At 36.6% G+C, this 26,944-nt stretch overlaps 1 protein-coding gene across 1 annotated transcript in view; it reads right to left on the bottom strand.

Annotated features, from left to right (window-relative positions):
• DENND6A (DENN domain containing 6A) overlaps nt 1-19,953 on the bottom strand; it is a 57,033-nt gene extending 37,080 nt beyond the window's left edge. The window contains 5 exon segments of the mRNA XM_079116458.1: nt 1,821-1,933; nt 7,801-7,843; nt 7,933-7,971; nt 19,625-19,642; nt 19,644-19,953. Coding sequence (XP_078972584.1) covers nt 1,821-1,933; nt 7,801-7,843; nt 7,933-7,971; nt 19,625-19,642; nt 19,644-19,862 — 432 coding nt within the window. The 5' untranslated portion in view covers nt 19,863-19,953.
• Between the last annotated feature and the right edge of the window lie 6,991 nt (nt 19,954-26,944).

Genomic DNA, 26,944 nt, shown 5'->3' with positions numbered 1-26,944 from the left:
ATGTCCTGATGTAAAATTTTGAAAGAGAAAATAAAAGGAGTTAAATGCAATCTGAATCCTATATAGCCAGTTATACGCTAACTCAATAATAAAGAACCATTAGAATGCTATCAGCATACAATCTGAAAGGTGATTACATTCTAAAACCTCAAAGAGCTTTTATATCCTAATGGAGTATTTTGGCTCAGGTTCCTTATTTGATTGTTACTTCTTAAAAAAAAAATACTCATTGACCACCTACTTTAAACAAGGTATTGTGTTAGAAAAGATAAAAAGATACATAAGACACAGTTCCTTAAGGATGGATACAACCTAGGATGGATAAGAAAAGTACAAAAATTACTATTATGTAATAGGGGGAGGGTGCTATGCAAAGTACAAAGTATTACAGGAAGCACAAGAGAGAGTATGACTTCATGACGCAGATAATTTTTAATGGACATCAAAGGATGGATTAAACAAAAACAAATACATTCCAGGTTTAGAAGGCCAGAAGTTTGAACAAAAAATAGACATAAAAAACACTATCTCAGGAAAAGAACATAGTTCAGTTTTGCTAATACCGCACATGTATAGAAGGAAGATGAGGAGGGAAACTGAAAAGATAAGGGGTCTTATTTTTAAAGGTCCAAAAAGTAAGGACAAAAAAAACCCTGTAATATCATTAGCTCTTTTTTCATTCATCAATTGGTAGTCATTTTAGATTCTATTTTTATAATATATCTGTATATTTTAGCTGGCAACTGTATGTAAGATGTAGTGTGTTGGAAAACACAAAAGGTAGATGTCCTTGGAGTAAATTTCTTACTCTCCACCAGTGCTCAATTTCCTCATATGTAAAAGGAACTCTTTCAAAGAACTGTAGGTAGTAAATAATAATAAATGCTTATAAATACAGTGCCTAGAACATATAAAGCCTTGGTATATAATAGCTATTATTATCATCATTTGGAAGAGCATGTTGATTGTGGTAGCAATAGAATGTGGAAATGGACAATGACTCTAAGACTTGACATTTTAAGGTATTATCTTTGCTGAGAGGGTTTCTGCCATTAGGGGAATCAGGAAGGTCAATTTGTAAAAGCTGATTTTAGGCAAATGATATTAAGTTCATATTCAATGTGCTGACAGAACATTCAAATGGAAATATTCTCTATCCAATCAGAGATGTAAGCATGGCGTACCAAAGAGAGAAACTTATGGATTCTGAAATCATGAATTATTAAAGTTGTTTTAATAAATGGTAACTGCAAAACAATACTCATTAAAAATATAAAAGAAACAACTATATGTATGATGGACTACTTCAACACTGGATGACACTGACTACCTCATACCACTCCACCCCCACATTTATACAAATAATTATTAATGACAGAAAACTACCTCAGGATTCTAATTTACTTCTATAATTCCCAAGAGCATTATAATGTTTCCAGAACATATTATAACTTATAATTTTATAAGGTCTCTTTTACTCACATGCTCAATTGTTTTTGTTTTTGTTTTTTTAAAATTTTTTGGTAGTTGTAGATGGATGCATGCCTTTATTGTATTTGTTTATTTTTATGTGGTGCTAAGGATCAAACCCACTGCTTCGCACGTGCTAGGCAAGCACTAGCTGTCTACTGAGCTACAGTCCTGGCCCCACATGCTCAATTCTTATCAATTAGATTCAGTTAAATTCAGCTATATAATAAAGTTAATAAAGCAAAAGCAAATTTCTGAAAGCTATCAGAGGTAATGAAATAAATCAGTTCTACAGTAATAAGACCTTAAGTTTCTTCTCACACGGACATTTTTCTGACTACTTTTCCAACCTTTAAGTAAACTGGTAAATCTTTGTCAAATTGATCCAGGAGACAATGCAGTGACACCCTTCTCCCAGAAGACTGTCGAAATCTAAAACAAAACTGGGTATCTCCAAGACAACCTAATAAAGACAAAAATGAAAGAAATTAAGGATAGCATAGTGTAATATTTATCCAGTTTCATCAACTTTAGAGCTAAAGGAATCATATGAACCATTTTTAAAATATTTCTAGTTGTAGATGGACGTAATACCTTTATTTTATTTATTTATTTTTATGTGGTGCTGAGGACCGAACTCAGTGCCTCACAAGTGCTAGGCAAGCACTCTACCAATGAGCTACAGCCCCAGTCCTTGTATGAATCATTTTAACCAGTTCTGTCATGTTTTTTTGTTTGTTTTTTGTTTTTTTTTAAAAAGGGGGATCCTAAAACTTCATGTGTCTCAGGCTGGGGTTGTAGCTCAATGGTACAGTGCTTGCCTAGTATAAGTGAGGCGCTGGTTCAATTCTCAGCACTGCATATAAATAAATAAATAAAGGACCATCAAAAACTAAAAATTAAAAATAATAAAAAATAAAAACTTCACATGCCTCAAAAGATAACTTAAACCATCTCTGTTGGTTAGAGGCAAAGTCATAAGTAAATGTACTTATTTTCCCTCGTTTGGCGGTATTTGGCATTAAACCCAGGTGTGCTCCACCACTGAGCTACATCCCCAGCCCTTTCTATTTTTTGAGACAAGACTGAATTCATGATGCTCCTGCTTCAGACTCCCTCACAGCTGAAATTACATGCATATGCCACCATGCCCAGTTAAAGCATGTCTTAACTCCAAAGTCTTTAATTTTTCTTTAATTTTTCTGTTCCATTTCCCCCTCCTTGTAATTAAAAAATTTTGGAAACTGTTGCTATTGAGCAAAAGAAGTCAAACACAAAAGAATATTGTTCAAATCTGTCTATATAAAAAAAAATTTTTAAGCAGATAAAACTATAGTGATTAGAAGTACATGACTGGATAATAAAAGTATAAAGAAAAACAAGAAATTTATAACAATTGGGATAGTGGTTACATTTGAAGGATGAAGGGGAATAATGTTGGAGGTAGTATAAAGAGGCTTCTGAAATTTTAGCCAAGTTCTGTTCCTTGATCTTGGATGTGTTTCATATTTCACAATAAAATCTCTTCCCCACCCACACACATCCCACCCAGTACTGACTGAACTCAGGGCTTCACATATACCAGGCAAGTACTCTACCACTGAACTCATTCACAGCCCAAGCAGTATTTTAAAAAAGACACAGAAGACTCAGGAAGTGTTCAAGTAATATGACTTACTACTTTAACCATCTGAATTAAAAATGAATTTTTAAAACTTTAATCATTTCAGCAAAACTCTTTAAATGATAACTTCAAACTGTCAGGTATTAATTATTTCAAAAACTATGAATACTCTAAAAATTAGCCTATTTAAAAAAAAACAACATGAAGTTACTTGTCACTCAAACTTTCCCAGTTACTATATTTAGAACTAGTAACACTGTAATAAATGTGAAATGTGCTCAATATACTCCACCCATGGGGTGATGGAACTGTTCTAAGGTTGATTATGGCAAGAGTTGCACATTTCTGTGAATATACTGAAAATTACTGAATTATTTGGGGCTGCAGCTATAACTTAGTGATAAAGTACTTGCCTAGCACGCACAAAACCCTGGTTTGATAAACAGTCAATTGAAACTCACTGAATTGTAAACTTTATACAGGTAAATTTAGGTTATGTGAATTATATCTCAATAAAGCTATTAATTTTTAATTCACTTCACTACCAATTGGAGCAAAAATTGAAACTTTTCTTCATTCAAATACAAAAGTTCCTCTGAAAAAGGCCCTGCAGATCACAGAGCTCCAGATATCACTGGTCTCCATGCCATACTGTTCAATCCAGCCAGTTCTTTCGATCATGGATCCTCCTGCATGAGCAGGTGATAAGGCAGAAAGAGATCTCCCATTTTAAAACTATCATAGGCACAGAGTATTCTCTAAGTTTTCTTTCCGTCTGCTACTCAAACTGAGAATACAAAGCAAATGTAAACAGAGGGCATCTTCCTATACAAAAAAAAAAAAAAATCCCAAGATATGAGAAAAAAAAGATTAAATATTTTACCTGAAGGTTAATACATAACTTAAAAATATTATTTTTACGTTATCACAAACACAGTTACAGAGTGGGTTAGAATGTGTAAGACTAATAAGGTAAAATTTCAAGAGCCAGCCCCATTCCTGGGCCCTCAGCTTTACTGTAGTCACTCTCCCTGTGCTTACGATGGCTGAGTTGGAATTGCTGAGAAACAGTACTTTAGATCAGAGATTCTCAAAGTGTAATTGATGGACCGAAGCCAGTCTACAAACTTTCATTAATTATCCAAGACCAAATAAATAAGCAAGTTGAGAATAAACATTTGACAAGCTTTATAGCAATCTGACATTGCTATAATAAATTTAGGCTTTTATTTTGCATTTCTTTGTGTTTTCATTTAGTTTCATTAGATTATTATTACATAATTATCTATTATTAAATAATTCATTTAAATTGCTAAAGTACTGGTCCACAACAGATTAGACATTTTAAAAAACCTAACTAGTCTTTCAACATAGATGTGTAAAGTACGTAATAATGTCACTGCTGTTTACAGAGAAGAAATTACTAGGCAAATATTATCTGCCTGTCAAGTCTACCCAGAGCAAGAACTGATTTTTCCCTCAGATTCATTAATGTTTCAAATTCTCTCTATTAATGTTGAGTCTTCTCTCTGGACATGTTATATAATATAATGCCTACTGTACTTGGGTACTCAATATAGCTCAGAAACACCTAAATCCAAATGAGGTGAATGATAAACAATAAAGCAGAAAAAAATCTGACAAGTATGTATCAGAGGGAAAACACATTTAAACTTACTAAAGATAAAAGCCACTCAAATGGAATAAGAAACTGAAACCTAAAAACAAACGAAAGTTTTTTCTAAAGTAATGAGGATTTAAAGCATATGTGCGTTTGTGTATCACAGAGAAGAGGGGGTATGAGACTGGCCCACCATTCAACTAAGAATTCCAAAAGCACTAAATCTATATAGCTTTCATATAGTCTAAAATGTTGTTTAATTTTTCTTCTGCATACCCACGGAAACAAAACCTTGATTTACGATTCTTAAAGTCTGCTCCACTGTGTCCTTCCATAGCACTATAAAAGCTATTTGGGAAAAAATAAATCCATTTCAAAGTTGGCCCATAATTTCAGCTTCCATTTAATAGACACAGAAGAGAAACAAACTGAAAATCACAACTGGCATTGATAATCTCAAATACATACAAAATACATAGTCTCCTACTGTCTAGTTAATGTTCATCAGTTCAGATTGCAAGGTGCCTGCTTTCAAAATCTTTACCAATTTCACTTGTAACAATGACACTCTGGGTAAAATGACCCATTTGATGTGCAGATTATTTAAAAAGGCATTAAAAAGCATCTATGGAGTCAGACATGGTAGTGCATGCTTGTAATCCCAATGACTCAGAAAGCTGAAGTAGAAGAATCCTAAGTTTAAGGCCAGCCTCAGCAATTTATTGAGACCCTCAGCAACTTACCAAGACCCTCTCTCAAAATATAAAAGAAAGATAGACAGATAGATAGATGATAGATAGATAGATAGATAGATAGATAGATAGATAGATAGATAGATATAGATAGATAGTATAGGGCTGGGAATGTAGCTCAATGGTAAAGTATTCGTGGGTTCAATTTCCAGTACCAGAAAAAAACTGTGGGTCATTCATGTACCTAAAATATTGAAAAAATTTTTTTGATTTACATAGATCTACACTTGTGTTTAACTTCCAAAAAGAAAATGATACATGTGGAGGCTAACTATAAAACTAGATATTGAAACGGCTACTCAAACACCAAAGTAAGAGCTAACTTCTATGATTAGTGGGGGTGAGGGGAGGTTTCTCCTCCACTTTCTTGGGTTTAGTAGCTAGGACCTGTGTATTAAATTGACCAAAACAGATTAACACGAGAAAAGATTTTATTTCACATGCACATGAACACTTGGTAGATAGACCTGCTAAAATATGTAATATACGCAAAGGGGATAAACTGCAGAGAAATGATGAGACTTGGGGCTTGGCTTCTAGGGACAGTAAATTACAGAATAGTAAATACATGTGAAAAAAAAAAAAAAAACTAATGGAAGATAAGGTTATTTTAGTAAGGCCTGTACCATTCTCCAAGGAAGAGAAAAGAGTCTTTTTCTTTTTTCTTTATTTTATTTTTATTTACTATTTATTTTTTGTAGTACAGGGGATTGACCCCAGAGCCTTCTTGCACATGCTAGACAAGCATTCTACCACTGAGCAACATCTCCAGCCCTGTTTTTCAGTTTATTCTGAGACAGGGTTTTGCTAAATTGCCCAGGCTGGCCTCCAACTTGTGATCCTCCTGACTCAGCCTCCCAACTACCTAGGATTATGAGAATTTGCAACCATGCCCAGCTGAGATAAAAGTCTACAGTGATTCAGAATCCTTCTACCCTTCCCAGTATGAGAAAGGGGTAAGGGAAACAAATTTGTGTCCTTCTTTTAGACACACAGTGAGGGGAGAGGGATCTTTTTGCATCTGCTATTTCCCAACTGCCTTCAGCTGGAAATAATCTAAAGACCAAGCTGCATGGGAAGAGTGGGGGGTCTTTGATCCCCTTCATCCTCATGTATAAATATGAAAAAAGAGAGCTGTGAAAACCAGCTGTGGTCTGAAAGAGAAGAATGCAACACAATCTGCTGGATTCCAATCTCAGAAAATTAATTCATCCTGTAAACCATACAACTTAGTTGGGAATCCAAGAAATTCAGTCCAGCACTCACTACAGGCAGAACTATATGTGTAGATTTTATAAGGAAAATGTTGACTTAAACAAGGATAGATCTTAAAAGACCTCTATATCATTATTTCATTAATACACAAAAATTACTAAAAATTCTAATAATTACAGGTCAGAACAAAAGATAAAAATATAAAAAATATATAAAAAAATTTTTATAATATATAAAAAATACTATACTCTCTCAAAGGCAAATATCTATTTTACTGAAATATCTATCACTTTTCTTCCACATATTTCACTAAGGTTGCAAGTTCTAAATGTATAGGGGAAAAACCTATAGAAGCATTTATACAGAAAGGAGAAAAATGCTTAAAAAATTTAAATGTTAAATCTCCAAAATCAGATTTACTGAACTAAATTAACAGGATATTAGAAGTAACCACAAAAGGAAAGGGAAGAGGAGTGACTCTGTTTTATAGCGTTCTAGCTGTGTGTGGCCTGAGAAAGTAGAATGTTCTGATCACTGTAAACCTAAAAAGTTGTTTTGAAAGTAAAATACAGCAGGTAACCTGAAAGATGTCAACAATTAGGACCACACAAACGGAGACTTTGAAAGAAACTAGCAAAACCAAGCATAATAATAAGCAAATACACCAAATACTATTTCAAGTGCTTGACATGATACATTAATCCATATAAAAATAAATGACTGCCATGTTTCATAACTGGATTTTCCCTGTTGTTTTCTTTAACTCACTGTTTTTACAGTTACTGGCAAGCTCCTAAATGCTGAACTCAAAGTAAACTACATACTCTAAGTCTCCAAACACACCAATGTTGTTAATTTTCAATCTCATTATTTTAAGTTTATTGTTCCCTGATGTATTATTACCTCAGCACATTGTAACAGTTACTTTAAGAAATGAAACAACTAATACTAACAATGACATGATTAGACATCATTAAACCAGGAATCAAAATCACTGATTTGTTAGGCTGAAATTGAGTTTTCATTCTAATATGCTATTTCAATTAACTTTCACAGGTTGAGTATAACCAATATTCTTAGTATATAATTCAATAGAACACCATATGAAAAATAGTTACCTGAATTTGAATCTGGAAAAGACAAATAGCAAATATTGGTTTTCTGAAAAAGAAAACAAAAGCTATATATGCTGACTATAAAACAAACAGAAATCTAACAGTAGACTAATACAGAGCAATATTTCTACTTACTTCTTTATCAGTAAGTTTGGAATGTTGAGGATAAATTACCTGGAAGAAAATAATTAAATTTTGTTAGACATAAACATTAAAGATTACTTCTAAAATTCTAGTTGACTATGGTCAAAGAGCTGTAGGAAATACTTGAGAGCTAGGTGCGGTGGCACACACATGCAGTCCCAGCTACTCAGGAGGCTGAGGGAGGAGGATCACTTGAGTCAGGAGTTCAAGGCCAGCCTGGCAAACTTTGAGAGATCCTGTTCCAAAATTTAAAAAACATAAAATAAAAAGTGCTGAGTATATAACTCAATAGCTCAGTGACAGAGAGCCCTGGATTCATCCAAAAAAAGAAAAAGAGAATAAAGAATGAAAGGAAGAAAAGGAAAGTCAGAGAGAAGAAAAAAAAAAAAAAAAAGGAAAGGAGGAAGAAAAGGAAACACAATAAAACAGGGAGAGAAGAAAAAAGAAAAAAAATCTATGACAGGCACAATGGCTCACACTAGCAATCCCAGTAACTTGGGAGGCTGAAGCAGGAGGATCCCAAGTTCAAGGATAGCTTTGGCAATGTACCCTGTAAGGAAGGAAACCTAACCTATCTTTCTACTGGGATCAACTTTTAAGAAATAATTTCTGATTGATTACAAGAAGTAATATACATCACTAATTACATATTAAGAGAAAAATTGAAAGAAAAAAACAATTACCTGTAGTTTAAAAAACCTTAAAAGACCTTCTTCCACCATAAACCCTACCCTAATTCCCCTCAATTCCCTTAAATAATCATTACACATTTCCCTAGACTGGGAATCTGGGAATCTAGTACCTTCAGTGATCACAGCACCTTTTGAGAACTCCTGCCCCGTAGGCCCTGTAAAAGAAGCAGGACTAGGGAAGAGTAGCTACTGACAGAACAAACAGTATCCAATGCCAGACCCAAATGGCATCTGTTCTATAGACCAATCCACTGTCATATTATGACCATCCTGATCTTCTCAGTGGATGAGCAATAAACTTATCAAAATGACAAAAAATGGGTACTCAATACTTCTTGACTAGCTGACTGGCCCTATACATTCCTACAGCTCAGAAGGCATATTTTGGCACTGTCAGTAATGACTCTTCCTCATGTTATCAATTTTCACAAGTCAGTGATTTTTCAAACAGGACACTAGAGATTTGGTGCTGAGGAGCAATCTGAGGTTCAATGTTAGGCCCACCACACAAACATAAATATAAAATTTATTCTTCCCTGAAAACAGGCAATGACTCAGAAGTTGTAAACTTTTCAATTCCCAGTAAACAGTCTGTAGCTCAGTTTTGGTTATTTGGTGGAAAGAAACTTTAAATTCATTTGCAGTCAAAATCTATAGACTTTATACTTCTGATTTACTATTATTCTTACTCTTATAAAGTCCTTCCTTCATCTTTTATCAGTAAAATCCTTCCTTTCTAAATAATCAATTAAATTTAAAAATTTTAATAGTTACGTGTATTTTAAGTGTACTGAGAAAAAAAAACTAACCCTCAAAAAATCAAGATAGCCTAGATATAAATGTGTAAGGCATAGCAAAATAAAAGAAGCAGGGATGAAGAGTCCAGTTAAAGAAAAATATTAAAAAGTAGTACAAATAATACAACAGGGAATTGAAATTTGGAAAACTATGAATTTAATATTAGCACATTTTTTCTAATATTTTGTGGGCTTTTTCTTATTTAATTCTGAGCAATATCTCAAACTGGGGCTCTTTTTTTCCTTCAAATTGCAAATGTTCCCAACACTATTTGCTCCAAACAAAAATTCTGTTTTCCAATTGAGGCTGAAGGTTGAGCTCAGTGGTAGAGTGCTTGTCTAGTTTGTACAAGGCCACAGGTAGCACAAAACAGCAGCACCACAAAACAGCAGTACCACAAAACAAAATTTTTTTTAAATAATTAAAACTTTCTGCTAGGCATAGTAGCACCTGCCTGTAATCCTAGCTACTTGGGAGGCTGAGGTACTGCTAGGCTTTAATTTTCTAGACTTTAAATGTTCTTTGCCTTGGATGGGCATTTAGGGGCAGTCTGATTCTTTTCCCTTTTGGCTGTAGTCCTTCTGGGTCCCTAATAGAGACATTTGCTAAGGGTTAATTGTATCCTTCATAAACTCCTATTCCATTCTTAATTTCTAACTATGTAAGTGTGGAACTATTCAGTCATTTTTGTCAAAAACAGTTATGCATCACAATAAAACAGTCTAACACATCTCATTTAACCATTCCCACACTAAATGACTCTTAAAAGGAAAAGACTTTCTGTCATAACCCACTAATCTAACAACAAGTGCCCAGGGGCACTTCACCAGTGAGCCACAGCTCCAGCCCTTTTTATTTTTTACTTTGAGACAGGGTCTAAGTTGCTAAGGCTGGCCTCAAACTTGCAGTCCTCCTGCCTCACCCACTTGAGTGGCTGGGATTACAGGTATGTGCCATTGTGCCTGATTTAACATCAAGTTCTTTTTTTAATTTTTTTAGTTGTAGATGGACACAATACGTACATTTATTTATTTTTAATGTTATGCTGAGGATCAAACCCAGTACCTCACACTTGCTAGGCAAGCGATGTACCACTGAGCCACAACTCCCGCTCTCAAGTTCCTTTAGCAATCTTAGAATCATTTCTCTGATTCTAAAATAAATATAGCTTTATAAAATATCTTCTTCCTGCATTTCCCCAAGTGCTATGGATCCAACCCAGGGCCTCATACACTAGGTAAGCTCCCTAACACTAAGCTATACATCCAGTCCTAGAATACCTTCTTGAGGTTAATTTTTTAAAAATTTCAATTCAGAAATCAATAGGAAATTCTCCCACAACATAAATGCCTTGATAAATAGTTACTGTTTTCTTCTGAGAAATATATTCTTCCAACCCCCTAAAAAGAACCTCACAAAGAATTCCCCTCTGAGGTGGCATAAAATTGCAGTTGGCTTCTAAACTGAGAATAAAAATAGTTTAAGATTAGATTTTTCTCAGGCAATCTGGGGATACATTTGGATTCAAATTCTGAAATGTCTAGTCCATTTGGATGGCACTATATACTGAACTGTCTCCCCAAAATTCTGATATGAAAGCCCTGATCCCCATTGTGATGAAACCTGGAAATGCCACCTTTTAGAGGTAATTAGGACATGAGAACACAGACTATATAAGGTTAGGGGCCTTATAATAAGAAATATGAGAAAGATCTCTTTTTATTCCACCATGTAAGGACACAGAAGATGGCTGTCTAAAGAGAGGTCTTAGCAGAAACAGAATTGACTGACACCTTGTTCCTGGACTTCCCAGTCATATGAAACACAATATAAGATCGATCAATCTCTCTCTCTCTCTTCAGTGCTGGGGATCAAAACCAGGGCCTCAACTACCCTAGCCCAACATCTATCTTTCTTTAAAAAGATACCTAATAGAATTGACTATGGTTTGGATATGGTTTGAGTGTGTCCACTAAAGGTTCATGTGCAGGAAACTAGGTCCCAGTGAGAGGGTGTTAAGGTGGTGGAAAATATCAGAGGTTGGGTCAGGCAGAAGATAATTAGGTCATGGGAGCCCTACCCTGAGAAGAGATTAATGCTGGTCTCCAGGAGCAGATTAGTTCCTTGGAGAGGAGATTATTATAAAAAGAGCAGCCTAGGGTTAGAAATGTAGTTCAGTGATAGAGCACTTGCCTAGTATGTGTAACACCCTGGTATGAGTCCCAGCACTACAATCAAACAAACAAAAAATGAGCAGAATGGCTTCCTGATCTCACTATGGTCACTTGCTTTTTATCTTACTATGTGATCTGCCCTTATATGTGCTTCTACCATGATGCCATCTACCCTTTGTCATACAGCTAGAAAACCCTCACAAGATTGAGCAGACACCAATGTCACATTGTTGAACCTACAAAACTGTATGCTACATCAACCCAGTGTCAGATATTTTGTTACAGTATCAGAAAACAGACTAATAGAATTCTGTGCACATGACTGGTGCTAAATAAATTATTACAGCCTATCCAAACAGCCTCAGTGCATCTTAAAATAGGTACCCATCAAAAATTTAATGACACACTAAAATTGATCCTTTATTACTTATAAAGGACTCTACAGTTAGGCAGGAATTCATTAAATGAGTAATATGGATATACTTCAAATAAACTAGACCAGCAGTGGTGCACACCTGTAATCCCAGTGACTCAGGAGGTTGAGGAAGAAAGATCTCAAGTTCAAGGCCAGCCTCAGCAACTTAGTGAGACTCTGTCTACAAAAAAAAAAAAAAAAAAAAAAAAAAAAAAAAAAATTCCACATGTATAACCATAGAAATGAAATGATGTACCCCATTTGTGTACAATGAATCAAAATGCAGTCATTAAAAAATAAATAAATAAAAATTAAAAGGGTTGGGGATGTAACTCAGAGGAAAAGCGCTCCTGGGTTCAATTCCTAGTACCAAAAAAAGAAAGAACATAAAAAGAGAAAAGTGTGCTTGAATATCCTATAATATAAAGTTAACTATGCAGTATAGAAATACTGAAATCCATTTGTTTGCCTAATTCTAGCATAAAACTAGATAAGGAGGGGTTGGAGTTGTAGCTCAGTGGCAGAGTTGCTTGCCTAGCATCAGGGAGGCACTGGGTTCAATTCTCAGCATCACATATATATAAATAAATAAAATAAAGGTCCATCAACAATTAAAAAAGTATTCTAAACAAAAAACTAGATAAGGATAATGGTTACCCTTGGGGAGGGGGAAGTGAGTGACCATGACTGAAAGAGAACATAAGAGAAATTTGGGAGACAGTCGTTAATACTGTTTCCTGATCTACATGGTAGTTATATGGGTATCCAGCTTTATGAAAATTCATCAAATTACAGACTTAGGATTTGTGTGTTTTTCTCTGTGTTATAGTTCAATAGAAAAGTTTGTTTATTTATTTTTTTAAAGTGGAAAAATGGGTCTGGGGTTGTGGCTCAGTTGTAGAGCACTTTCCTAACGTGTAAGGCACTGGGTTCGATTCTCAGCACCGCATATAAATGAGTGAATAAAATAAAGGTCCAGGCCTGGTGCGGTGGCACGCATCTATAATTCCAGCTGCTGGGGAGACTGAGGCAGAAGGATGAAGAGTTCAAAGCCAGCCTCAGCAAAAGCGAGGCACTAAGCAACTCAGTGAGACCCTGTCTCTAGAAAAACACAAAATAGGGCTGGGGATGTGGCTCAGTGGTTGAGTGCCCCTGAATTCAATCCCCAATAACACCCCCCAAAATAAAGGTTCATCAACTAAAAAATATATATAATATTAAATATATGTATATTTATATATTTTTTTAAATAATTTTTTTTAAAGTGGAAAAATGTCCTGACATTACATTACCAAAACAGGCTGGGCCTCAGACTCCAGCTCACTAAAGATCTAAGCTAAGCTACACTACTGGAAAACGAATCACTTCAAACATGGAATGAGGGCTGGGGATGTAGCTCAGCTGGTAGAGTGCTTGCCTTGCAAGCACAAGGCCCTGGGTTCAATCCTCAGCATCACCACCAAAAAAAAAAAAAAAAAAAAAAAATGAAAAGAATATTTAAGAACTTCTCTCAAAACAGGGTAAAATTTAGATGCAATTTGTCCATGTTTCACATCATTCACTCTTACAGTAAACAGAAAAGGCATAAAGCATTTGTGTAAATGTTAACTGGAAAAGAGGATGTCTCAGATAATCTCCAAGCTGGGATTATATAATTTCATAACAGAATCATTGGTTAAGACCAAAGAAGCCTTTGTAAAATCTGGGGGGTGTAAGTGGCTCAGGAGGTCACTCGAGGCTTTATCTTCCAAATCAAAGAATTATATCATGCTACTTATGAAGCATTACGAGGCTGTGAGGAAATTTAAAGGTCATTAATACCCTGCATTTTCTCCTACCATAAAGGTCCAATTTTCCTGATGCTATAAAACTCCATGAAGTGGGCAATGATCAAGGTACATCTCTAGAACACACCTATATTAGGTATATGGTAGTTTCCCAATAAATATCTGCTGAATAGAGGACTCAGTGAGACACCATAGCAACATACCCATTTCAATTAAAACAGTAAACTTGCTGAGGATCAAATAGAGACCATGGTCACTCAGATGAAGAGGGAAAGAAACATGCGATTGCCTTTATCCTCTTCAAAAGAATAAACAAAGCACTGATATGTAATTCTTCTCTATTGTAAACTTTAATTTAGTTTGCTTTTGATGATCAAATCTAAGTCATTTGGAAAAAAAGAAAAAGACTCAACAGAAACTTTGCTAAGATAAAAAATGTGGAGACACTCCAGGCTCCACCTTGTTAGGGGATAAGGGAGGAACAGGCAGTGATTCAAAAAAGTAGGAGAGGGAGAGTCAATTCTGCTAGCTGCTCTTTCAAATATGACGTAAGTTTCTCTTTACTACAGGCCAAAGCTGGAACACTCCATCTATACACAAGGCTATTTTATGACTCAAAATATTGAAAAGTATTTATCTTTAGACACTGGGGGTGTAGTTCAGAGGTAGAGTATGTGTTTTGCATACAAGAGACCCTGGTTCAATCCCCAACACCAAAGGAGAAAAAGGGGGGAAAAAAAACAGGAAAAAAAAAAAAAAAAAGGGCAGGGATATAACATAGTGATAGAGTGCTTGCCTGGCATGCATGAGACCCTGGGTTCAATTCCCTGTACAGTAGTCAAAAGAAAAAAAAAAAAAAAAGGAAGGGGGAGACCAAAAATCAGAATAAAATCTATAAATAAATTTTAATTATACACTATCCTGTTTTATTATGGATAATTTAAGTGGTCTAAAATTCTTTTCAACAAGAAGTAGAATGCAAACTGTATGTACATATAGATAAGCTATATCACAAATTCTCAGCAAAATGAAATCTAATAAACTTGGTTCCAGGAAAGGCTTTTAATATTGATGACATACATGCAAAATTGTGTATCTTGAAAAAAAAAATCATTTGACCATGCTTGTATATCAAAATAGATTCTACTGTCATTTATAACTAAAAAGAATTTTTTAAAAATTTTAAAAATTGGGCTGGGGATATAGCTGGTTGGTAGAGTGTTTGCCTTGCAAGCACAAGGCCCTGGGTTCAAATCCCCAGCACGGCAAACAAAAAAAAAGAAATTTAAAAATTATTTGAAGGCAAAATAATGGGAGTGGGAAAATAACCAAGAGGAGTTTCACACTGATTATTCAACTATAAAATAGACTAACATATTGAGCTGGCATTCAACGATAGTCATCAGTTCTTACATGCATTATTTCTTTATCTTCAACAATACTCTCAGCATATTATTTTCTCATAAATAAGAAAAATGAGAGAGAGCTGAAGAAACTGGCTAATATCGAACAACTAGAAAATGTTCAAATCCCAAAACTTGGGCTCTTTTCACTAGGTTGAAATTCTGTCCAAGAAGTTGATAAGTCATAGCCTTCAAGAGAAAGAGCCAACCCAATGATGTCTTAATTCTTATAAAATCTAGGGACCAGGATGGGTCAGGCAGCAATCTCAAATTATGGAAACATCAACCTACCGTGAAGTGCCATAAATTCCTAAAACATAAAGAACCTGAAAGATGGTGAACATCGCCAACCTGTGGATGTAGCAAGCAAATAACCCCCTACGTTGTGTAAATAATATTAATAACTAAATATTAAAATTCGACCCTACGTTGTGTAAATAATATTAATAACTAAATATTAAAATTCGATGAAGAGTCTCTAATGATCCAGCAAATTGTTTATGAAAATGTTTATCAAGTATACATGTTTTGAGGACTGCTGCCCAACCCATACACTGAAAGTGTCCCCTCCTCCTATTGCAGAGGTAAGCCTAGGTAGCCACTACTGCTACTAAAACCCTGTCTCCTGACCACAATTGACTGAACAAAAGCCGGTAGTGACCTCTGCTGAATCAGCTGGATATTCTAGTATTTGCATTATGTCATATCCTGATTCCAAAAGTATAGATTTTGGCTAAAAATTAATACCAAAGTACCCAAAGTCAGGTGTAAGTTATAAGGGAGTAGCTACTGAGGCTCTTACAGAGAAAACTGGCCTCAGGATGGAATATGGTACAGACATTCAAAGAGGAGCAGAGACAATAGACCATATAGCTCTAGAGACAAAGGAAAAGCCTAGAACTTTCAAAATCCAATGAGGGTTCATCCTTCCTTCCTGCACTTGGGTTCTGAGACTGCCTAGAAGCTTCACAATCTCCCTTCACTTTTAAATATATTTGAGATTTTTGTCCCTACCAATCAAATTAATCCTTGATGAGTGTAAAATTTTATAAAGAGAAAAAAGCATTAACATAAATGCCAAATATTAATAGAAGTTTCTTCTAAATAATGGAATTAAGAGGAAAATTTTCCAGTATTTATGATTTTCTTTTTTGGTCAAGTTTTCAATAATGAGCATGTTATTCTCATTCAAGAAAAAAAATACATTTTTTAATAAACTAGAGAGTTCCGGATTCAGATAATTTGGCCCTTACTATAATTAGATAATTTCAAAGCTAGAAGTGACAGTCTATAAAACCTAGGAAATTTCAAACCTTATTTCAGAGGACAAGGATTTTGAGATGCTACCACTGCAGGGGGGGATGGCAAGTACATCTCCTATAGTCAATAGTTTTCAGTCTTTTCTCACCTTAAAAGATCTCCTTAACATCTCCCTTACCTAGGACAGGGCCTTCCACAGACTTTTTTTTTTTCCAAATCCTGCAGTGCTGCACATGCTAGACAAGCACCCTGTGACATGGGTTATATCATCAGTACTTCACAGACATTTAATGCAAGTTGAACTACTCTGCCACCCAGATGGGTCTTCAGCCAATCTTATCTGAGTGGAAACCTGCTCCAAACCGTGCCTGAGTACCTTCCTCTGATGTTTGGAAGATTCCAAGTGTAAAAGACTCACTCTCTTCAATTATGTAGGTAAAAAGAGCAATTTCCCCACCATAAAGAGAGAAGTCAGTCTGTGGGAAGCATGAAGCATGAAAAAGACCCACAAAAGAGAAAAAAAGAACAAGAATTTTTTTTTTTTTTTTTTTTTCCTGGCTCTGGGCTCTAGTCATTTTCTGAAGCTCCACTTGAATAGCTTACAACACTTGTGTTCTTTACTCCAAGTTCCCCTTTTCTGTTTGAACTACTTTACAGTTTCTGTTGTCCACAACCAAATACACACATACAGGCCCAATTTTACTGTTATACTATTATAAAAAGGAGGAATTGTGAGGCTCAGAAAAGCTAAGTAACTTGCCCAAAGCCATATGGATCTTGGCCCAGATCTAGAGAATAGGTTCTTGAACACTATTTCCTACCATTTTAGTAGGGATTTAAGCTCGGTTAAGTGGCACTGTTTATACAGTGTTTATACAGTAAGAAATCTACCAGTATATGCTATAAGGACAAATTAGTCACCTCAGTCTCTCTCAGGCCAAGATTCAATGATTACGATTTTGATAACACAGGTGGGTTCCAAGATATTACTTTGCAAATTTTGTTTACATCTGTTCTTTAATCAATCTTCCTCTTGGTTATACATTATAGAATGTGGGGCTGTAGCTACTCTATGTCACTTTTCCAACACAAATCTATACTTTTAAATTTCATTACAGTCACCCCTTTTATCCATTTTCAACATGGATATGGCCTTAATACAAAAGTGAAACATTTTTTAAACTAGTTTTTATACTAGTTACTAATTTGTGTTCATTTGTTTGGGTGTATTTTTTTGGGGGGGGGGTTAGTACTGGGGATTGAACCCAGAGGCTCTTTAACACTGAGCTACATCCCTAGTACTCTTTGAGACAGGGTCTTGTTAAACTGCTTAGGTCCTCACTAAGTTGCTGAGGCTGGTCTCAAGCATCCCAGGTCACTGGGATTACAGACATGCACCAAGGCGTCCATCCATTTTCATTTTAAAAGGGACAAGGTACAATATTCCACATTTCTCTCTTATAAACCAAGTAAAATTGTGTTGTATCTCATTTAACGTGCTAATCTTTCTTTGGATACTTTATTAGGAAATCTTCCCCACCCTCATACCTTCTAAATCAGTTGATACTTAATCTGGGGTCAATGGAATAGAAGGTTCATGAATAAATTCAAACCATCCATAGAAGCATATACATAATTTTGTCTTAAAAAGACATTTTGTAATGGAGAATGGAGAGTTCATGGTATTCATCTTTTTTTTTTTTTTTTTTTTTTGTTTTGTTTTGTTTAAAGATCCAGGACACAAAAGAAGTTAAAAACTACTGACCTAAAGGAAACCCTGTACAGTTTGGGGAAATTAAATTAAAAATAAATTCTTTAATAATTCACATTTTTGCAGAACCTCAACTCTGATAAGCATTCTGTTTATTTCACTAAAAAAAAAAAGCAAAATCATATTCATGTTGCAAAGAATGTCCCAAATGATGAGAATCCAAAAGGATCACTTTTAGCTATTTAAAAATGCAATGAACTACAACCACACAATTCTATGCTTTCCAGTTTAATTCTATTTTACTATACCTGTAACTTCAGGTTAACATGTCAATGTAAACATAACACAGCATTATCAATGTCTTGCTCATATATTCACTCATTCTGTCAATAAGTATTTACTGAATGCCACTGTGTCTGGTCCTGAATTAATTCTTGAATTTTCTCAATCTACAAGTTAAAGTATATCATCATATTTGTATGTTCAATAACTAGCATACTGCCTAGATCTTAGCAAAAACTCAATGTTTATTGAACTGTGTACCGATAAAACATCAAGAAGACAGATTGCACACAAAAGCAGTAGTTTTGCACTAAGAACAACCTCCCTGGCCAATTTTCTCAGTCCATTTAGCCCACCAAAGTCACAGTGATATTAAAAACCGTCATTACCACCAAAAGAAGAAAACAACAACAACAAAAAAAATCTTAAATATACGACCTTCCCGATAACTTTTTTGGGGAGGGACAGAAAGACAAGCAATCGTTTGGTACAAAAAAGACCCTAAGCACTATCAAAAATGACTGAGATTTGATGGTCTTTCAATAAGGTGACATGAAGACAGAAAATTGTACATTTACAAGCAAATTATTTTTCCTCTATTCATCCTGACATCACTTCCTCAGGCCAACTATTCCAGAAGCAGTATTAAGAAATAACAGAAAATGGTAAAAGAAGGAAAAGAATAAAATGCATGCTGAGATAAGCATTCGGCTCAGGCCGACTGAAATGCACTAAGAGTTACTGAAAGCCTAAAAATTTGGTTGTTCAAGTTTAGCTATTATAGTTCACCACACGTCAGACGTATTGTTTTCTTCCTCATGCAAGTCTCAAACATCCTGCCTGCAGCCTTCTCTAGGAGTTGCTAACCCTTTCAGTTCACTCCTGTGACTTTTTTACTTGTTTTTGTTGTTGCTGTTTTCTAAGACAAGCATTTAGAAGGGGCCTATAGCGCACGTTTCAACCCCTAGCTACAGCCCAAGATCCTCCCCCAAGAACGGCAGATGGACCGCAGCCCGGTCCAACCGAGGAGGGGCTGCGGGCCACGCCCGGAGGAGCGGCAGCTGTGGTCCTGGCCGGCCAGCCCGCAGGCCACAGGCTCTGCAGGAGCCAGCCGCGCCGCGCGGGGGCGAAGCGTGGAGACAGGGTGCGGCCGGGCCTCACCTCCACCGCCTGGCCCATGCTCCAGGTCGAAGCCCACCACACACACGCAGTGCAGCCATGCCGAGAAACCGTCCCAGCGCAGCAGGCCCCGGCCCCGACCATCGTCCTCTTCATCGTCCTCCAGCGTGCCTCCCGCCGCCACAAGGGCCGGCGCCTCGCACCCCTCGGCCGCCGCCACAACCTCGTCCAACGGCCCGCGGGAGCCAGGCCCCAATCCAGCAGGGCCCCGCAGAGCCATCCGCCGCCCCTTTGCTGTTCGCGCCGCCTCCACCGCGGACGGCGCCGCAGAGCGCGCTCTGCTCAGCGCACGCGCAGCGGCCGCTACTGCAGCCGCCTGGGACCCGCTTGGTGGGGGCGGGGCCGAAGACCACGTGACCCTGGGAGCCCAGTTCCGCTGGGTCTTCCAGAGCCAGCGCGGACTTGGAGACGTCGCTCTGCTGCCTTTCTCGGACTCTGGCCTCGTCTCAAAGCTCCTTAAGAGTGAAACCATGGTTTGTGAATCTTTGCCACCCTCGTTCTCGGTCCAACGACCATCAATGAATTATTCTTGGAATGACAGCCTTGATAATTACAGTAAGGTACTATTAATTATTTAAATGATGGTAACAATGGCAAACATTTATTAAACTCTTACTGTGTGCCAGTTGATATGACAAGTTCCAATACAAATGTTTACACACATTACTTACCCGCCCCCTTACTGAGGATTGAACCCACTGGCACTCACAAACACTGAACTATATCCCCAGCCCTTTTTATTTTTTATTTTGAGATAAGGCTTCACTAAGGATCCTCCTGCCTTAGCCTCCCCAGTAGTAGGATTACATACCTGAAGCACTTCGCCTAGCCACATATTACTTTTGAATCCTCACATCATCATAAGTTGGTAGGCATTATTTATTTCTCTTTACAGATAAGGAAATTCAGGTTTTGAGAGGTTACATGTCTGGCTCAACAAGTATGACAACTCCAATGACTGCTTACTGTTCACTTGGGTAAGGCAGTCTGCTGATTGAGAGAGCTGTACCTTCCCTCAGCTGTTCCCTCTCCACTGAGGTCTTGGCCTACAATTTCTCCACTGAGGCCTCTCCCACCTTTCTTGCCCTACAGTTTAAAGGCTTTCCCAGCAACTTGTAAATCATGCTCTCTATGGATGGGGAGGAGGGCTAGTCTCAGGCTTCTTTGTATTTTTGGAGATCAGCACTAGGCTACTCCCAGGAGGCACTTGTTCTGTTGCATTGTTACTGATTATTGCTATAGCATGATACTACTGACTAGGATTTATTCAGCACTTACTATGCTGGCAATAAACAGGATAGTGAAAGTAAAGAGAAAATATAAGAATGCCCCAAGAGAAAAATGGGTAGAAAACAATTGATGACAACATTCAATACACATATTTTTTTAAATAGCATAATGTTTGTACTTTCATACTCATTATCCTAACACTCCCAACTGCCCCAAAAGTCCATTCCTATTTACCTATTAGAAAATTGAAGCTCTGAGTGAAGAATATGTCACACTAGTAGGTGGCAAGGTATCAAAACAAATTTAAACCCAGGATTTTCTGGCTCATTCTGATCTCATAAACATTTTTGCTGCACCACCCAATTAACTCCACTCCTCTGGACAAACACTGCCCTTTCCACATCCTTAGAATTTTTATTTGGAGTAAGTGTTGGCATCTTTATTTTCAAAGAGATGGTCAAGTGTTCTTGGGCATCAGTATTGGTATCTGCTAGAGACTTACTTTAGGATAAAAGATGAACTAGTGACACCATTTAATTTAGAGACCAAGTCTTTGACCCAATCAACCTGCCAGTCTACTCCACAGAACCACTTTCTTTAAGAGAGAAAAAAATATATTCTGCCTTCAAGAAAGGTTCTAAACATAGTAGTAGAAGAAAACAGTGGACTTTGTGTAAGAAAAAGGATTGGACAAGAAGTCAAAACGGTCTTTATTCTGGTGCCAACCCCATTCACGATCATGATAGGCAAGCAACTCCAAGACCAGTTTCTGCATTGCTAAATGAGAATGACCATTACTAATTCACTTCATTAACTGTTGGGAAGAGCCAAACTTCCTAACACACACATTTTATTGGATACTACTTCAGTATTAATGATTAATGACCTCTAAAGACCAATTGTTCTACAGGGCTGGTTCTTTGACATTTGGACACAAACTGCCACTTTCTGAAGTGCTGCTTTATAATATTGGGTTAAAGGTAATCTTATCACAACATAGTACCCTTAAAACTACATACTAAAAAGATCAGATATTTTATGAGAAGTCAAGCATACCTAGAATATAGGGAATTTTTAAAAATTTTCCATAGTTTTAGATGAATAGAATGCCTTTACTTTATTTATTTTTTATGTGGTGCTGAGGATCGAACCCAATGCCTCAAACATGCCAGGCAAGTGCTCTACCACTGAGCTATAGCCCCAGCCCCAGGGAATTTTTTAATGGGAAAACTGAAGCTCTGAAACCTTCAGTCTGTTTTGGAAAACATGCACACTCTATTACTTAAATCTTCGTACACAGAATCTATAACAACCAAGAAAGACCAAAAGTAACCCATAATGTTGATATTCTACCTTAGAGTCTATTTTAATAGTTTCTAAGGTTAATACTTGTATGGAACCTGGGAGTTAAAAAGAGTAACACCTTCCCTCATAAGGTTTGTCATTAGAATCTTTGAAAGGATCTTGGATCGGGTCATCTCTTCATACTTCCTATCCTATCCATTAATATTCTGAAGTTCAGTCAGCCAGCCTCTTTTCTTATACACTGATTAAAGTTAAGTCACTACCTTTCAGAGCTGCTATTTTCAGATATTCATAAGATCTAGAAACTTCTTCCTTTTATGGAGACGAGATCATCCACTTTGTAATGTACACCCATCAGTCTAACTTGTGCTTGCTGAAATTACACAGAACAATCCAACTCTTCTACATGATAGCCCTGCGAATGTTCCAAAATAATTATCCCACACCCCCATATTTTCTAGTTTCCAGGGTAAACTACCCCAGATCCTCCAACTGTTCCTCAAAGGATGTAGTTTCTAGGCCATTCATCATCCTGTTATCCAACTTGGGCATACTCCAACTTGTTAGCATCGCTCTTAAAATACAGAGGAAATACCATCCTCCAGGTGTGACCTGGCCACTGCAGAATATACCATGGGACTCTTACTTTCCTTGTCCCAGCCACTAACCTTCTATTAATGCCAGTTCAGATTAGATCCCATTTGCTTGTTTTGGCAGTTAGGTCACATTGCTGGCTTAGGTTGTGTTTACTGACAACTAAAGCCCTAAGACTTTTTTTCATGTGAGGAGCACTAAAGTCAGGGTAGGCTGCTTTAGCCAAGAGCATGACTGGATTCATGGCTCTACTGCTCTTCTAATATTACCAAGAACACTGAACACAGGATTAAAAACATTCCAGACTTCTCTATCACCCCTAACCAACTCCTGGCATTTCAGTAATTTTCATAAGAGAGAAGGGGCGGGGAGGAAGGGAGGGAGGAAGGGATTGCAATGTCAGATTTCTGGGCTCAGTTTTACCAAAAAGACCTACATGGAGAGTACATACCTTAGGAATCCATCTGGTTGGACAGCAAAGGGATTTCCCTCTTGCTTCTGAGCCAAATGTGGCCAAGTCTCCTGGGCATAACTACAATGCTGTGGCAATAAAATACATAGAGAAATACACAAAGGCCAGTACTAATGTATTATCTCTGAAAGACAAAATACTCTAATGCAGATTTTGAAGGTAAGATCAAATCAAAGACTATGAAACTATAAGGTGCTTCCTAAACAATGTTCATGAAATCTTTAAAAAATGGGAAGAGCTTTGTATTTTTTCATCTTCACATTTTAAATATGTGTACAGTGCCTGGCACATGGTAGTTACTTAGTAAATATCTACTGAGTGAAAAACTACACATACACACACACACACACACACACACACATCCATGTTTATATATTCAAATATATATTACATATATCACTGTTCTTTTGTTCTACAGATTTTCCCTTTCTTGGTCAGTTGTGTAAACACATGTAAAGTGAATATTAAATCTTTTTGTATGTGTGTGTGGTACTGAGGATTTAATAGAGAGGTGTTGTACCTTTGAGCTACATCCCCAGCCCTGTTTCTCTAAGATCTCACTAAGTTTCCAAGACTGGCCTCCAACTTGTGATCCTCCTGCTTCAGCCTCCCAAAGAGCTGGAATTAGAGATGTGCATTACCACAACTGTCTTTAATTTTCTCAAATGTAGTGCCCCCTTAACTTATGAAAAGTAAATACACTAACACTTTACTTATTTGAAGGTTACTTTTCCAGCTGTCTGACATAGTACCAGGAAGTGAATTTCATAGGCCTAATAGCAGCTGAAATGCAAAGTAGAAAAGGTAAGCAGTAAACTTCATGCTCTTTAAGTAGAGAGCTGCAAAACCTTCACTCATACATTATTTTGTCTGAATTTACTTACAATTCTAACAAATTTGTTTGTCTGTTTTCCCAAAATAAGCAGAAGATTAAAGAGGCTACTTGAGACTGAGAATGAAAAATGAAACAAAAGAAAACAAAAGGTTTGCAGGTTATATAACAAATGGAAAAGAAAAAATGCAGGAAGCAGAAAGAGTCAGAAAGATACACAGTAAACCATTAGGAGTAGTTGCCTTAGTTGCCTCATGGGGAATAGAAGTGTTGGAAATACAAGAACTGATGAATAAAATGGGAATTTTGCTTTTTATTTCACCAACTTCCATATTATTTTAGTTAGGGCATATATTGCTTTTGTAATTAAAATATTAAGAGATACTAAGCTAATGCACCAATAAAAATGTGGAAAGAAAGAAATGTCGAGAATATAAAATAATTGTTTGTAATATTGAAAAATTGGAAACCATCTAATTGTTCAACAATAGAGTCTGGGTGTGATGGTGTAATCCTAGTGACTCAGGAGGCTGAAGCAGGAGGATCACAAGTTTGACGCCAGCCTCAGCAATTTAGCAAGACCTCAGCAAATTAGTGAGACCCTGTCTCAAAATAAAAAATAAAAAGAGGACTGGGAATGTAACTTAGGACCCCTGCTTTCAACCCCAGGACCAAAAATTAAATAGATAAATAAATGTTCAGTAATAGGACATTGATTGAAAAATAGATATCCATTTCCATTTAGAAGACTATTATGCAGTCACTAAATATGTCACAGATGGATATTTTGTATAGAAAATGCTTAAATTATATATACAAGTATGTGACTGTATATACATGTATGTATGTATGTATGTATGTATTTGTACTTATTTAAGGTACTGGGAATTGAACCCAGACACCTCTGGGTTCCAACATGATCTACATCCTCATCCCTTTTTTCTTTTTTGTCTTTTTTCTTTTTCCCAAGTGGTGGGGATTGAACCCAGGGCCTCACATGTTAAGCAAGAACTCTACCATTGAACTATGCCCTTAACCCCTTATTTTTTATTTTGAGAGTCTTACAAAATTATGGAGACTGGCCTTGAACTTGTGATTCTCCTGTCTTGACCTCTTGCATAACTGGGATTACAAGCATGGACCATCAAAGCATATATTTTAAACTGAAAAAAGTAGGTTATAAACAATATGAGAAACAGTTCTGTTTTTACAGCCTGTATACAAAAAAAAAAAAAAAAAAGCCACTAGAGTAGGAAAAAATCATGATATGGAGGGAAATTTTTGCTTGAAATTAAGCATTTCTTTTACTTTATCTGTGTAACATCTTTGAAATTAAAGACTTGTTTTTATAACAAGAGAAAACCCTCAGCTAAAACAGAAAGAAAATAAATTTTAATGTTTTCACTAATATTTTTGTGGCAGAAACTTTTAGTCCACTGTGATAATTAACTTTATGAATCAACTTGGCTGAGCCATGAAGTGCACAGATATTTGGTTAAACATTATTCTGGGTGTGTCTGCAAGTCATTTTGGATGAGATTAACATTAGAAAATAAGTACGCTGAATAAAGCAGATTGCCCTTCCCCAGTGTGGGTGGGCCTGAATGGAACAAAAAGACTTGAGTAAGGGAGAATTTGCTCTCTGCCTGATCACCTTTCAGCTTGAACATTGGTCATCAGCCTTCTGACTCAGACTTGGTCTGGAACTTGTACCATCGGCTCTCCGGTTCTCAGGCCTTTGGACTCAGAGTGGAACTCTATCTTAGACTTTGCTGGGTCTCCAGTTTGTCAACTATAGACCAGCCTCATTAACTGTGTGAGCCAATTCCTTATTTTATGTGTTTGCATATGGATATTATTATTAGTTCTGTTTCTCTGGAGAACCCAGACTAATACAGATTTTGATCTGAGAGTAAGGTGTACTACAACAAATATCTAACAATATAGAAGTAGCTTTGGAATTGGATAATGGGTAGAGGGGTTGGGGAAATTTTGAGGTACATATTAGAAATAAAGGAGTTAAGGATGATGGTTTGTGAGGTCTTAAAAAAGAGCTAAATATTTGAGGAGATTTCTAAGCATAGTGTTGAGGCAGTGCCTTAGTGCTTCCTCACTGCTTATAGTAAAAGGCATGAAGGAAAAAATCAATTGAAAGAGGAATTGTTAAGCAAAAAGAAACCAGGACTTAAAGATTTGGAAAATTCCCAGCCTATTTATAATTTTAAAAAATAAGAGTGGGCTGGGGAGATAGCTCAGTGGGTAGAATGCTTGCCTTGCAAGCACAAGGCCCTGGGTTCAATCCCCAGCACTGCAAAAAATAATAATAAGAAGAAGAAAGGTTGTTTTGAAGAGAACACTGAACATGACCAAACAATCATTTGATAAGGAGATTAATACACATACGAAACACGGACCTAATCAGCCATCCTTTAACTGAAGGGGATACAGACAGGGCAAAATTCAGGAAGACCTTTGGACTTCTTAGATCCTATATGGGGGAAATATTATTACTATAATATAATCATTATCACCAAGCTAAAGAATCTTATCTCACAAAGAAATAAATAATTCTTATTGAAAAATAATCTTCAAAAAATTAGATAGTTGAATTCATTCAAATATTTATTTAACTTATGAAAGATACAGTGCTAGCCAGGCATAGTGGCTCACACCTGTAATCCCAGCTACTTGGAAGGCTAAGTCAGGAGGATCTCAAGTTCGTGGACAACCTGTGCAACTTAGTGAGATTCTGTCTCAAAATAAAATAGCTGGGGTTGTAGCTCAGTGATGAGTGCCCCTGGGTTAAATCCCCAGCACTGCCAAAAAAGGAAAAAGAAAGGAGAAAGATAAAGTGCTGAATTGCGAGGAA

Source organism: Sciurus vulgaris (assembly GCF_902686455.1).
Source record: "Sciurus vulgaris genome assembly, chromosome: 16".
Classification (NCBI taxonomy): Eukaryota; Metazoa; Chordata; class Mammalia; order Rodentia; family Sciuridae; genus Sciurus; species Sciurus vulgaris.
The sequence above is the reverse complement of the archived record's forward strand: the minus strand, read 5'-3'. Positions and strand labels throughout refer to the sequence as shown.